Source organism: Homarus americanus, unplaced genomic scaffold (genome assembly GCF_018991925.1).
Source record: "Homarus americanus isolate GMGI-L3 unplaced genomic scaffold, GMGI_Hamer_2.0 scaffold32929, whole genome shotgun sequence".
NCBI classification, from domain to species: Eukaryota; Metazoa; Arthropoda; class Malacostraca; order Decapoda; family Nephropidae; genus Homarus; species Homarus americanus.
In genome coordinates this window covers 10,798,958-10,813,907 of record NW_024737097.1, presented here as the reverse complement: position 1 = coordinate 10,813,907, position 14,950 = coordinate 10,798,958, and the positions used below count along the sequence as shown (strand labels likewise).

Genomic DNA, 14,950 nt, shown 5'->3' with positions numbered 1-14,950 from the left:
TGGGTTATATGATATTGAAATAGTAGAGAGATAATGCAAAAATATTACTCCCACATCAATACCTGATTCCTGGAAATTCACACAAAGGATGTCAACTTTGTACCCATGAACCTACGCGTCATGTTTTTGGGATCCAGCTTAGTTTGCCATAGAAACAATAATATATATATATATATATATATATATATATATATATATATAAACGTGATTTAAGCTACAATTAAATCTCATTAGTATTATTCTAATTTATTTAACATAATTAATATACAGTATGTAAACTTAAGTAAAGAGATGTACAAAAAGTTTCAAATAGTCCGTGATTTACTTAGTAATTATGAAAGGTTGTTTTAGTAAAGAATATTATAGTAACTTCTAACTTCATAAATCATGATTTATTCTCACGTAAAAAAAAATATTTAGAAATAAGGCGGAGGATATGTATCTCTCACATGATCAGTGTGTAGCATAAGGCGATGCAACATGTGAAAGGAAAACTCATTTAACACACCCTCTTTAAGTTCACGTAGGTAATTATGTTTTACTTTTTGTGTAAGGTTTATCAGCATTAGTACAGCTATAACCAAGAATATCGTCAAAATATGAGCTAGTATATAACATTAACGTCTCCTGTGTCTCCTTCAGGTGCGCATCAACCTGGGGGCGGGCGAGTCGGAGTTGTCATCACCGCCTCGCTTACGGCTCGATGATCTCTTCTGGCACGAAGTCAAGATCACCCGCAACACCGCCGAGATGACCCTCAGCATTGACAATATCCATACCACAAGGTAGGTCATTAGTACCTCTTACACCAGGCAGGTCATTAGTACCTCTTACACCAGGCAGGTCAACATTAATACCACCAGGTTGGTCATTAGTACCTCTTACACCAGGCAGGTTATCATTATCATTATCACCACCAGGTAGGTCATTAGTACCTCTTACACCAGGCTGGTCATCATTATCATCACCAGGTATGTCATTAGTACCTCTTACACCAGGCAGGTTATCATTATCATCACGAGGAAGGTCATTAGTACCTCTTACACCAGGCAGGTCATCATTATCATCACCAGGTAGGTCATTAGTACCTCTTACACCAGGCAGGTTATCATTATCACCACCAGGTAGGTCATTAGTACCTCTTACACCAGGCAGGTTATCATTATCATTACCAGGAAGGTCATTAGTACCTCTTACACCAGGCAGGTTATCATTATCACCACCAGGTAGGTCATTAGTACCTCTTACACCAGGCAGGTCATCATTATCATCACCAGGTAGGTCATTAGTACCTCTTACACCAGGCAGGTCATCATTATCATCACCAGGTAGGTCATTAGTACCTCTTACACCAGGCAGGTTATCATTATCATCACCAGGTAGGTCATTAGTACCTCTTACACCAGGCTGGTCATCATTATCATCACCAGGTATGTCATTAGTACCTCTTACACCAGGCAGGTTATCATTATCACTACCAGGTAGGTCATTAGTACCTCTTACACCAGGCAGGTTATCATTATCATTACCAGGAAGGTCATTAGTACCTCTTACACCAGGCAGGTCATCATTATCATCACCAGGTAGGTCATTAGTACCTCTTACACCAGGCTGGTCATCATTATCATCACCAGGTATGTCATTAGTACCTCTTACACCAGGCAGGTTATCATTATCATCACCAGGAAGGTCATTAGTACCTCTTACACCAGGCAGGTCATCATTATCATCACCAGGAAGGTCATTAGTACCTCTTACACCAGGCAGGTCATCATTATCATCACCAGGAAGGTCATTAGTACCTCTCATTAGTACCTCTTACACCAGGCAGGTTATCATTATCACCACCAGGTGGGTCATTAGTAGCTCTTACCAGGTAGGTCATTAGTACCTCTTACACCAGGCAGGTTATTATTATCTCATCACCAGGAAGGTCATTGGTGCCTCTTACCCAGGCAGGTTATCATTATCATAACCAGGTAGGTCATTTAGTGCCTCTTATACCAGGCAGGTCATTAGTGCCTCTTTTTCCAAGGCAGGTTATCATTATCACCACAGGTAGGTCATTAGTAGCTCTTACCGGGTAGGTCATTGATACCTCTTACACCAGGTGGGTCGTGGTACCTCTTACACCAGGCGGGTTATCATTATCACCACCAGGTAAGGTCGTTGTTAGCTCTTCCACACCGGGTAGGTCATTAATTACCTCTTACACCAGGCAGGTTTATTATTATCTCATCATGGGTAGGTCATTAGTACCTCTTACACCAGGCAGGTTATTATTATCATCACCAGGAAGGTCATTAGTACCTCTTACACCAGGCAGGCTATCATTATCACCACCAGGTAGGTCATTAGTACCTCTTACACCAGGCAGGTTATCATTATCATCACGAGGAAGGTCATTAGTACCTCTTACACCAGGCAGGTTATTATTATCATCACCAGGTAGGTCATTAGTACCTCTTACACCAGGCAGGTTATCATTATCATCACCAGGTAGGTCATTAGTACCTCTTACACCAGGCAGGTTATTATTATCATCACCAGGTAGGTCATTAGTACCCTATATACCAGGCAGGTTATCATTATCACCACGGGTAGGTCATTGGTACCTCTTACACCAGGCAGGTTATTATTATCTCATCACCAGTGGGTCATTGGGCCTCTTTTTCCGACGGGTTATTATTATCATCACCAGGTAGGTCATTAGTACCTCTTACACCAGGCAGGTTATTATTATCATCACCAGGTAGGTCATTAGTACCTCTTATACCAGGCAGGTTATCATTATCACCACCAGGTAGGTCATTAGTACCTCTTACACCAGGCAGGTTATTATTATCATCACCAGGTAGGTCATTAGTACCTCTTACACCAGGCAGGTTATTATTATCATCACCAGGTAGGTCATTAGTACCTCTTACCAGGCAGGTTATTATTATCATCACCAGGTAGGTCATTAGTACCTCTTACCACCAGGCAGGTTATTATTATCTCTCATCACCAGGTGAGTCGTGGTGCCTCTTACACCAGGCGGGTTATCATTATCACCACCAGGTAGGTCATTGGTAGCTGCTACACCGGGTGGGTCATTGGTACCTCTTACCAGGCAGGTTATTAGTATCATCACCGGGTAAGGTCATTGGTACTCTTACACCAGGCAGGTTACATCATTATCATAACCAGGAAGGTCCATTGGTACCTCTTTTACCAGGCGGGTTATCATTATCACCACCAGGTAGGTCATTAGTAGCTCTTACACCAGGTAGGTCATTAATTACCTCTTACACCAGGCAGGTTATTATTATCATCACCAGGTAGGTCATTAGTACCTCTTACACCAGGCAGGTTATCATTATCATAACCAGGAAGGTCATTAGTACCTCTTACACCATGCAGGTTATCATTATCACCACCAGGAAGGTCATTAGTACCTCTTTTACCAGGCAGGTTATCATTATCACCACCAGGTAGGTCATTAGTACCTTTTATACCAGGCAAGTTATCATTATCACCACCAGGAAGGTCATTAGTACCTCTTACACCAGGCAGGTCATCATTATCATCACCAGGTAGGTCATTAGTAGCTCTTACGCCAGGCAGGTTATCATTATCATTATCACCACCAGGTAGGTCATTAGTACCTCTTACACCAGGCTGGTCATCATTATCATCACCAGGTATGTCATTAGTACCTCTTACACCAGGCAGGTTATCATTATCATCACCAGGTAGGTCATTAGTACCTCTTACACCAGGCAGGTCATCAGTACCTATTACACCATGCATGTTATCATCACCATCACCAGGTAGGTCACCATTACCTATTACACCATGCATGTTATCATCACCGTCACCAGGTAGATCATCATTATCAGCAAGATCAAATCATCATTATTATGTACGCCATCAGTATCGGTTTGGGTTCCAGTAAATAATATTTCCTTTTACCTTCACCCCTGGTAGGTCATTAGAGTCAGCTAGGTAGTTAGCTTCACCACCAGGTAGATCACCAACCTCACCATTATCATTTAAGTCTTCATTATTATTCCTATCGTGTGTATCTGTGTGTATATTTCTGTACCATCGCCAAAAATGGAACGAAACATCTCAGTCGTACGTGTACCAGATCCAACCATACCTCCTGGATGAATTATATTGCGTACAAATTAATCTCTAAAATGTTATGAGGGTCACGGTCAAAGGTCATGGTCATGGTTACATCACCACCATCATCACCATCACCAGCAGATACTTCTCGATGGTTGCTGTCGTATAACTACCTTCACGTGTCAACACCACTTGCTTGCTCTAGTAACATTAAAATTACAGTCATTAGAAAGTGTATCTTTGAGAGTTACTATGTAGTCATCATCACACAAACTATAGTATGATACTGGTCACTGGCGCAGCTTAGTTCGTAACTCTGGTCAGATGAGGTTGAACCTTTGCCTTCAGTATCTTCACCACATGTGATTTTACCTTAAGGTCCTTTGTAGGATATTGCTTGTTATTTATTTTTATGATTTTAAAATCTTTTACATTATCCTGTACAAGGTAGTTTAACATCTGCAGGTGCTGTACCCAGTGCTCTAAAATTAACCTAAATTATTACTATCATGAATCATGAAGTGCGGTCTCAAGTTGACTGAAGTCAGTAATAATGTCTTCCTGCTCCTGCTATGTTAAGGATAAGGTTCGTGAACTTCCATAGAGAAGAACACATATAATCCTCTGACAACAAGACACAAACTCCCAGTTTTCCTTAACCTCTTTCTAGTAATTCGTCAACATATTACAACGTGCTGTACATCAACCACACTGTTAACTTTCACTGGGTTGTAAGAAATAAAAACCACGTAATAGATTCTTCTAAACTGAGCCATTTCCTTGGCAAAAATTTCTCCTCAAGTGTAACACCTGTTAGTGTCTATCGTACTTCTTATCCACTGATAACATTCGACAACATTATTGTCTGCCTTAATTGTCAAATTTACGAACAAAGTTATAAAATAAGTTGATATTTGAGGGAATGAATCAATTCAATTCTACTTAATGACAATTTCGATTTAGTAATTAAAATAAAGAAGTGCTGATATTATTATTGTATTATATTGTATAAAATGACGAAGGTAGGTTTATTAGTGCTGTTTCCTTCAGTATTATGTAAGAAGCCTGTGTAACTCCCGCTCTCTCTCGCATAGTCAGTGGAATCAAGTATTATTCTACAATTACATTGTCTGCATAATTAATTAATATTTGAGATAATTAAGAGCACAATCACAATACCTGCATGAGATACACAGATACACCTTCATCACACATCCCCAGAATTGGGTTTACCTTAATATAGAAATTAAAATCACTTTAAATATTTTATTTCTTATTTCCGATGAATTTCTGCCTTCACTACTCTTCACTAGGATCAATGTGTCAGTAGCCTTTAGCTTTGAATTGTAACGTGCAATAATTTTTCTAAAAACAAATATATAGTAGAAAAAAATAATAAAACCTATGTTGTAATTCACCTTTATGATAAGAGTAATGGACCTTACAGCGGCTCTCGTGATAGTAATGTGAAAAATTTTCATCGTAATTTCAGTAATGAAGTGCACTAATACATTTACCGTTGCCACATTTCCACGCATAATCCAGAAAATATACGGTTATTGTGCGCTTTAATTCAATTTGCATGCTAATTGTAAGAGGTGAGGCAGTTTTCTTATTTTTTGTGGGGAATTGGGGGAATTACTTTTTCTAGAGCCTTATAACGGTGGTCATTGGATATAGTAAAGATATGTTTTTTTGTAAATATGCCGAAATTAAATACAAATCAGTGCTGTCATTTACGAGGGAAACTATATCGTGGGATCCTTTGTGTTTTCATGCCTCGAAATCCAAGCGTAATTCAGGAGGGAAGGAATTTTATTGGATAGAGTTCACCAGTTTCCGCCAATCATAGGTGTTTTACATTTGCGATCCTTTCAATTCCGATTCAGAAATCCTTCCCCATACGACGCAGGCGAGGTCGCTTTGGGAAGGTTTATGATACGATCTTGAGAGGTTTTCCTGGAACTCACAGGACAAATCTAAGAGGCACCTTCTTGAGGTTACACGGAATTATTCAGAAAGTATTTCTTGAAATTTACATGAAATTAAAGATAAAAATCTTAGTACCGCCAACATATAGTAACAAATGGTGAGAGAGTTTTTGGAACACGGTGAGGGAAGGTAGTGAGGAAAGATCCCAGTGAGGTAAGACCTGATTGAGGTAAACACTAATATTTCATAAGCAGAAGCTCTTGTCCGATTATACCTTGGTAAGAAAAATTTTAGTGATGCAACACTGATGAGGATATATTCGTGTGTTGCAAGAACGTGGTGATGAAGAATAAGTGGATCAGGACGCGAGTGAGAAAACACACTTGGGAGGCAAAGGTTTGGTGGCCTGTGACCCAGAAGAAGAATCTCGAAAGGTACTTTGGAATATGGGGTTGATAGGTGGATTAAGTATGTAATCAAAAGTAACAGGGAACCGAGGGATTTTTGCTAATTAACGTAATTTATGATAGTGAAGCCAAGGGTTAATAGGTTGGTTGTTAGTTTATTTAGCATAAGACTTGATCTTTTCGGTAGAAAAGGTTACTGTGAGTTACCCCACAAGAATTACCATGACTTAGTAATTTAAGGTTTGAAGGTCTACACCGAGAGACAGAGGTCTACATAATTTCCTAATGTAGACCACATCCTTAACCCTTCTTCTTAACTACCGTGTGCCTAACTGTTATAAAAGATAACATACTATAGGCCTCGTCACCATGCCTATATCGACACGGGATCGTGACAGTATCATACTGTATATGGATATCGACCAGTAGGAGTGAGGTGGAAGGTGTTAGCTTGGCCAAGTCTAGTTACTGATATATGCCTCGCCTCGCTCCACTACGTCCCGCTCACACGTCAACAAAATTGGCACCTTTATTCGTTTCCGATATTGGCCTGTGGGTCCCTGCCCAATTTTTTGAATTAAATTTATATTTCTACTTTCTTTTAGCTCTAATGCCGCCAGACGGCTTAATTATTGCATTATGTTCGCAAAACATAGTACTGTACATAGTTGTAGAATTGGAATATATACCCTGTATATATATATATATATATATATATATATATATATATATATATATATATATATATATATATATATATATATATATATATATATATATATATATATATATACATATATATGTAACCGGTCGGAATTTACTGGACTTTTAATTTCTCACTTGACTTGGGGTTTATTAAAGATTATCAGATGGTAATTGCAGTGGAAGCGCCCCTTTGAGAAAAATCCCGAACCAGCACATGAACACTTAAATCTACTAAACAAAATGAATTGTCCGTGACCCGTGGAAGGATAGCGTCTGTGACTGGGATGAATGAGGCACACTGTAAAATTTACATTTATATTCCCTCCAACTCTACAAACACAATCAAATAGTGGTACACCAATATGCGCACTTCTTAACCTGAACTTAAAATACTACTCTGGGGAATAAAGGTTATACATGATGTTGAAATTATTAGAACCTCAGGCAATGCCTCATTAGAGGATAATAAGTTTAAAGTATTAAGAAATGTTGTTTGCACACATGAACCAGGCCTTAAGGGCTTTCAACAAAATATCAATCACTGAGAAAATAATATTAAAAAAATAAGAAATTAATACCTCTACAATGAATAGGCCTTAAGGGCACTCACCAAAATTATATCCAGCACTGAGAAAATGTTATAAAAATCAAAGCCTATTAACTCCACCCTGAATAGGCCTTCAGGGCACTCAACAAAATTATATTACCCCAACAGATACACAGATACACACCTCCTAACCTAACGTAAACACTACTCTGGGGAACAAAGGTTATACCTGAGATTGAGATTATAAAGAAATATTAAATGCACACAGCATACATTAGTAACTGAAAAAATAGTATTAACTACACACAAAAATATTGTCACTATTATTAAGAAGTTACTGAGTCCACCAATTCCCGTGAACCATGCTTCCTAACCTAACACACACACAGATTCCACCTGCACTCCGTAGTCGTTTAAGGCACCACCAACAGGCACCCGTAGTTAAAGGCCCAAATCAACCTTTCTCCACCTTGGAAAGTGTACCTCTAAACTCCACTGACTCTTGGCCCCAGTGTGCGGCCCTGTATCACTCAGCTGGCTTCACTTTACCCCCAGTACATCCATGAAGCGGAAGGGAGTGAGCCAATCAGACCTTGTACAGTTGAGAGAAGCTTTAGCTTCCTGTTAGCAAGAGGGTTTCACTAAGCTGCTTAAGATATGTGGTATTGTGAGCCGAGGTAGAGGAGAGCTGATGACCCCAACGATCGTCCCGTCGTCAGCTGGGCACCCAGACGGCTAGATTCACTCAAGAGATCCTTTGATACCCCGCTAAACAGTGACAGGCCTACACTGATCGGTCCAATGGCGACAATCGCCACCCTCAATCATCAACGGCAGTCTCAAACGGCAGTCAATCTCTCGCGGTCATCACTCTCGCAGTCAATTTCTCGCAGTCAAGTGGGTTCTGACGGAAACCCTGAAATGAACTCACTGTTAGCTCTTGTTAACTTTACCACTGCCCTATCTAACCCTGTCTGAGATCGAATGAGACTTACTTGTTATACTGCAATAGTGCAACACAGGTGACTAGGCCACGTGACTATTTCTGTGGACGGACGCGCAGGGATGTCCTGTAGGTCCAATCGCTTTCACGTGACTGAGGACCAGCCAGCGTCGCGTCTCTCCAAGGCGCTAGCTTAGGCCTACGTGACATATTTTCCGCCTAACTAATAACTCCTTGGGACACCCGTAACATTATTCAGACTGATAAACGATCTATAATAATTCCAAATTCAATAATAGTCCCTTAACTTCATGAATCGCATCATTATTAATTCGGCAAATTATTTTTTATATCATATAGGCCTAGTTCCACAACCTCCCACTATGTGCTGGGAGCGCTCTCTTCCCTCAGACGACCTTGAAAGCTCTGAAATTTCTGAATATTACATATATATATATATATATATATATATATATATATATATATATATATATATATATATATATATATATATATATATATATTTATATATATATATATATTTATATATATATATATATATATATATATATTTATATATATATATATATTTATATATATAACGAAGTCAGTGACATCAAGGAGTCTGACAACTCGGGGTCGCCTGACACACAGAGAACCACAGGTTTATAGATCCGATAACAAACGTCCAGACGGCATCACGCCGAGAAGGACAGTAGACAGCTGGTGTGGGACTAAACACACGTGCTTTCACTTTGGCACCCGCCTACGTATAGCCACTGCAGTGTAGTTAGGGCGGGGAGGGCAACAAGCTCAAGTGAAAACCAAACGGAGGCAAAGTACAGGAACCTGATCCACGAATATTGCTTTGTCCCAATAGAATCAGAGACTCTGGGAGCCTGGGGCACCAAGGGCCTGAAGTTCCTGAATGAACTGGGATCCAGGTTTATTGAAATCAACGGAGACACCAGAGCATCGAGCTACTTGTTCCGGCACCTAAACATAGCGAGCCAGAGAGGAAATGCTTGCTGTACGAGTCTACTGGGATGTCGTCTTTCACCTGAGAAGCTCGAGGTAGCCTTAGAAATGTTATGTGTAAGGCGTTGTAAAATAATTAAAGGAAAAAGTGGAGTTATACGAGAAGACAATCGCTACCCCAGATTTTAGGGAAATAATCCTAATTTTGCCTGAACAATTCCTATTTTTTCTGAGGCAACGTGTCTTCTAAACATAATCAACCAGAGGTATTAGTCCATATATAGTATAGTATAGTATAGTATAGTATAGTATAGTATAGTATAGTATAGTATACAGTAGTATAATATAGTATAGTATACAGTAGCATAGTATAGTATACAGTATTATAGTATAGTATAGTATAGGATAGTATAGTATAGTATAGTATAGAGGAATACCAGGAAAATCCAATACATCTTGAGTACAGGTATTGTATTGAGTTTTTTAATTCATTCAGCTATCGTTTCGGAACATCACTTACTCCATCCTCAGAGCAGAGCCTAAAGGGACAAACTTCTATAGCTACATGTGTAAATTAATAAGCGTGATTTTCAGAATCATAAATAATACACCATTAAATACAAAGTCGGGATACAAACAAACTAACAGTTAATTGAATGACAGAAAGAGGATAAATACTAAACGCACAAGACTAAGGGAGTTCAATTGCTGAGAAAAAGACACAAAATCAGAAAGGGGTACACAAACAATAATGTGAGAAGCACAATAGTTCACACGAGACCATATCATTGATAATGTGTATTAGTGGAGAGTTTCCATGATGGGTACGTCTGCCTCGATGCTGGTCTTACCGAGAAATGAGAAATCAGAGTGTGAGATTGGGTGGTCAGGTTGGTGGGCGCGGTGGTTACGGGGAGTGAAGTGAGGTGGTTGAGTTATTGATTGACCTGTACGGGGCAGAACGACCTAACTGCTCATGGATACGTGTTTGTAAGTGCATTTTGTGTTACCAATAATATGTGCTGCCCTACAGCTACCACACGTAAACTGATGAACTACTCATGATTGTAGGTGTGTATTGGTATATAGTTTGTTTTAAAAATTTTCAACTTTTTTATTTTATTTTACTATTATATACAAGTAACTGGAGAACTGTTTTGTTCCTTTAGGCTCTGCTCTGAGGATGAATAAGTGACGTTTCGACACGTTATCTGATTGCATTAAAAAAAATTACATTCAAGATGTTTGTTTGTGGTGACTCAGGTGTTTCTTATATATATATATATATATATATATATATATATATATATATATATATATATATATATATATATATATATATATATATATATATATATATATATATATATATATAAGCTGCGACTCGTTTTTAAATTGCCCCGTTCGTGAAATGGGGGACTTATATACCCTAACCCAACCCAACATATTCTAACCTGAGTTAGGTTCGGAGCCCTTTTCATGATTTAGGCAAAATGACCCAACCTAATCTAGATTAGGTTACTGTGTGTAGCTATTCAAATAAGTAAAAAATCTTTCTATTATTATCTGTTACTGATAATTTATTTACTGATGAACGTTTGTGAAAATTCCTTTTATTGAATGAGAACTCAAGAGTTAGTTGAGTTAGTTATGAAAATATAATTTACCCAGATATACACCCAGAAACTTATCTTCTTTGTTAGTTTCCCTCAACATATCAGTTATATACATTCGGTTATATGCATACGGTCAGTTATTGTTATATTAAGATGTCGCAACAAACAATTATTCTCCAAATACCGACAAAAGATGAGCAACAAAGGGTTTGATGTACTCTCATCAAAAACTTCTCGAACGCTATATGCATTATGCAATCTGAAAAATGAACGAAGATTCTGAAACCATTCCGAGATGACAAGCCCCATTCTACACGTTCTCACATCCATCGTGCCCAGGTGTTCGAGTGGTTTTTGTGGAGAGTGTACAGTGCACGAAAATATGATCTATCAGATAGCACAGTCGTGACAAAATAGTAAAAAGTTCATAACAATGAAACGGGAATTACACCCTTCTAGACCTGCACGAGCCCCTCTGAGACGAGTGATCGGTCCAATGGAGTTTGTTTGTGCTGCTCAGAGTATTAAGTTACCAGAAACCAAACTTGTGCTGCAAGGGAAGTCGTGGACTGAGTTTTGTGTTACGTAGGTCAACTACAGGGGCAGTTTACAGTATACCTGTATGTGGTGACTGACCAATACACAGTTAAGACTGCAGTAGACTAGACAGCCTGTCATATCGTTACTCACTATGAGTACAGTTTTCTAGTGCTGGTGAAGATGTTTTTATTGCTCTAAAGTCTAAACTGTACCTCCATTATTAGTGTTTATATTCGAAGGCTCTTTACGGTAATGATGCACCATATAATCCCTGGCTGAAGTACCCAGTGTTGAGGTATACGTTACAGTGCCTGAGAAATACTACAATAGGATACCTTGATGAATGATATTAATTAAACTGTTCCTGTTTTATCACCTTGATGGGTGTTATTACTGCAGTTGAAGTCATTCCCACAGTCGGGTGTTATTACCATGACGAGTGTTATTACCATGATGGATGTTATTACCATGGCGAGTGTTATTACCATGATGGATGTTATTACCATGGCGAGTGTTATTACCATGGCGGGTGTTATTATCATGGCAAGTGTTATTTCCATGGCGAGTGTTATTACCATGCGGGTGTTATAAACACTGTGAGTGTTACACTCAGCTGGGTTCTCTGGGTAAACGTTATATTAACTGAGACAGGAGCAGCTTCGTTACCTGTTGTATAATAAATAACACATCAAAAGGTAATGCATCTGTTCATTTTTACGTCTAGTAGAGAAGATTAGATTGGCTATTCGTGTGTGTTATGTGTCAGAACGTGTAACACAAGTGAAGAGAGGACCATGGGAAAGGTTTAGTGTGCAGTATGTAGATGGGGTGAGAGTGTACTGTGACCACATTAAGTCCGTGGTGCACTCTATTGTATCGTAGGTGTCACTCACAGGAGACACAGCTAATACAAAGGTCACGGTGACTGGATCAATGTCCCTCGTGTTGATAGTAGATCAGATGGCGTCCACAAAATAACAACTGATGGCGTCGGGTGAGTCCACTATTGATGACGTTGAGTTCACTAGTTGTCAAGACGATGAACACAGCACTGGCGACTCGCTGGGTGTGGCTGAGTCACATCCTGGATAGTGAACGATTCATTTGCTTAAACTAATGTTCACTTCACCTCACAGGAGTGTAGCCAAATAACACCCATTATCAATAACTCAGTAATGGTTATTGATAAAAAGAGAGTTTGTACATCATCTTGAATAACAATATGAATATCAACTCAACATGTAACGTCTCACTGCAGGATATATTAATGCACTTTGGAGGAGCATAACACGTCACTTTTTTTTTAAACACTTGTGACTTGTTCTTGGGAACTTATAAGCCTTTTTTACTTAACTTGGCTCTTATCCCACCGCTGCCACCTTATGTTCTGGCCTTTAACTGTTGATTCTTGATGAGTTAATGGAGCTGGAACATGTCAAAGCTTATTGGGTTTTTAATAGCAAAAACCCAACTGTCCTTTCTTGATTTATTAGGAAAATATCTTATATACAGTTCCAAGTGTATATAACAGTTACTTAATCACTGTAGCTATGAGTGTTAAATGAGGATGGAGGCTAACTTAGATTAGCTCTACTAAATACGTCCAATTGATGTGAGAGTGATAGTGAGCAGAGACCGCTCGAGGGAGAACAGAATATATTAGACGTCCTCCCTCGGGGAAAGACAGAGCACATCGAGGATGGCTCTAATAACGTCTTCCTCTCGTCAGGGTTATCAAACTACTGTGCGCAATAGGTGGCCAGGGTGCCGGTTACTTATGCCTGAGCTTAGCAATAAGTGATGCGCCTTCCTGTAGACACACCCTATCATGTGCTCTAAACATGTTACCTAATATCGAGTGGAAAGTCACAGGGATGATAGTTATACAATTCTAATGTAATTAACCCACATTTATAAAAGTACTTCTGCATAGGAGACTGGGGCTAATACATCTGCATGTGTGTGTGTGTGTGTGTGTGTCACCCCAGGCATGTGTGCGTGTCATCCCAGACATTTGTGTGTGTTACCACCAGATAAGTGTGTGTCACCCCAGACATGCTTGTGTGTCTGTGCGTGTGTGTGTGTGTGTGTGTTGCCCCCAGACATGTGAGTGTGTGTCACCCCCAGACATGTGATAGTGTGTCACCCCCAGATATGTGTGTGTGTCACCCCCAGACATGTGATAGTGTGTCACCCCCAGATATGTGTGTGTGTCACCCCCAGACATGTGTGTGTGTGTCACTCGCGGACTTCTGTGTTACTCCTGGAGTTGTGTCTCACTCTTGGACTTGTGTGTCATGTGTGTGTCACCCCACATATGTGTGTGTCATCTTCAGATATGTGTGTGTCACCCCTGGACATGTGTGTGTGTGTGTGTCACTGCCAGACATGTGTGTGTGTGTGTCACCCCAGATATGTGTGTGTCTCCAGACATGTGTGTGTATCACCACCAGACATGTGTGTGTGTGTGTGTGTGTGTGTGTCACCCCCAGACATGTGTGTGTGTGTGTGTACACCCCCAGATATATGTGTGTCACCCCAGACATGCGTGTGTGTACCCCAGACATGTGTGTGTGTGTGTGTGTGTGTGTGTGTGTGTGTGTGTGTGTGTGTGTGTCACCCCAGACATGTGTAAATAATAATAATAATAATAATTAACGGTTTATTGAAAAAGTTCTGCAGCCCGAAGGCTGAAAATATACATTGGGCATAAATGACTTATTACATACATTGGTGGTTTAACAAAAGCCTTCATTAGAGAAAGGTAAAGGAACATACAGTGAACATACAGATTAATGTAGGTGTTGAACAGCAAAAACGTAGTGTAGTAACTCCCTCCCAGATGGTGTTAGGAGGGACCTCACTGGTGTTGTAGTTCCTCACAGATGGTGTTGGGGGCCTCACGTGGTGTAGTAATTCCCTCACAGATGGTGTTATGAGGGCTCACGTGGTGTAGTAATTCCCTCACAGATGGTGTTATGAGGGGCCTTACGTGGTGTAGTAATTCCTCACAGATGGTGTTATAGGGGCCTCGTGGTGTAGTATTCCCTCACAGATGGTGTTAGACTCACGTGGTGTAGTAATTCCCTCACAGATGGTGTTATGAGGGCCTCACGTGGTGTAGTAATTCCTCACAGATGGTGTTATGAGGGCCTCACGTGGTGTAGTA

General features: G+C 39.8%; 1 protein-coding gene across 1 annotated transcript in view; it reads left to right on the top strand.

Annotated features, from left to right (window-relative positions):
* The window catches only part of LOC121873112 (chondroitin sulfate proteoglycan 4-like), a 164,305-nt gene that overhangs the window by 75,860 nt on the left and 73,495 nt on the right, over positions 1-14,950 (top strand). Inside the window, exon 4 of the mRNA XM_042376424.1 lies at positions 643-785. Coding sequence (XP_042232358.1) covers positions 643-785 — 143 coding nt within the window. The remainder of the gene's footprint in view (positions 1-642; positions 786-14,950) is intronic.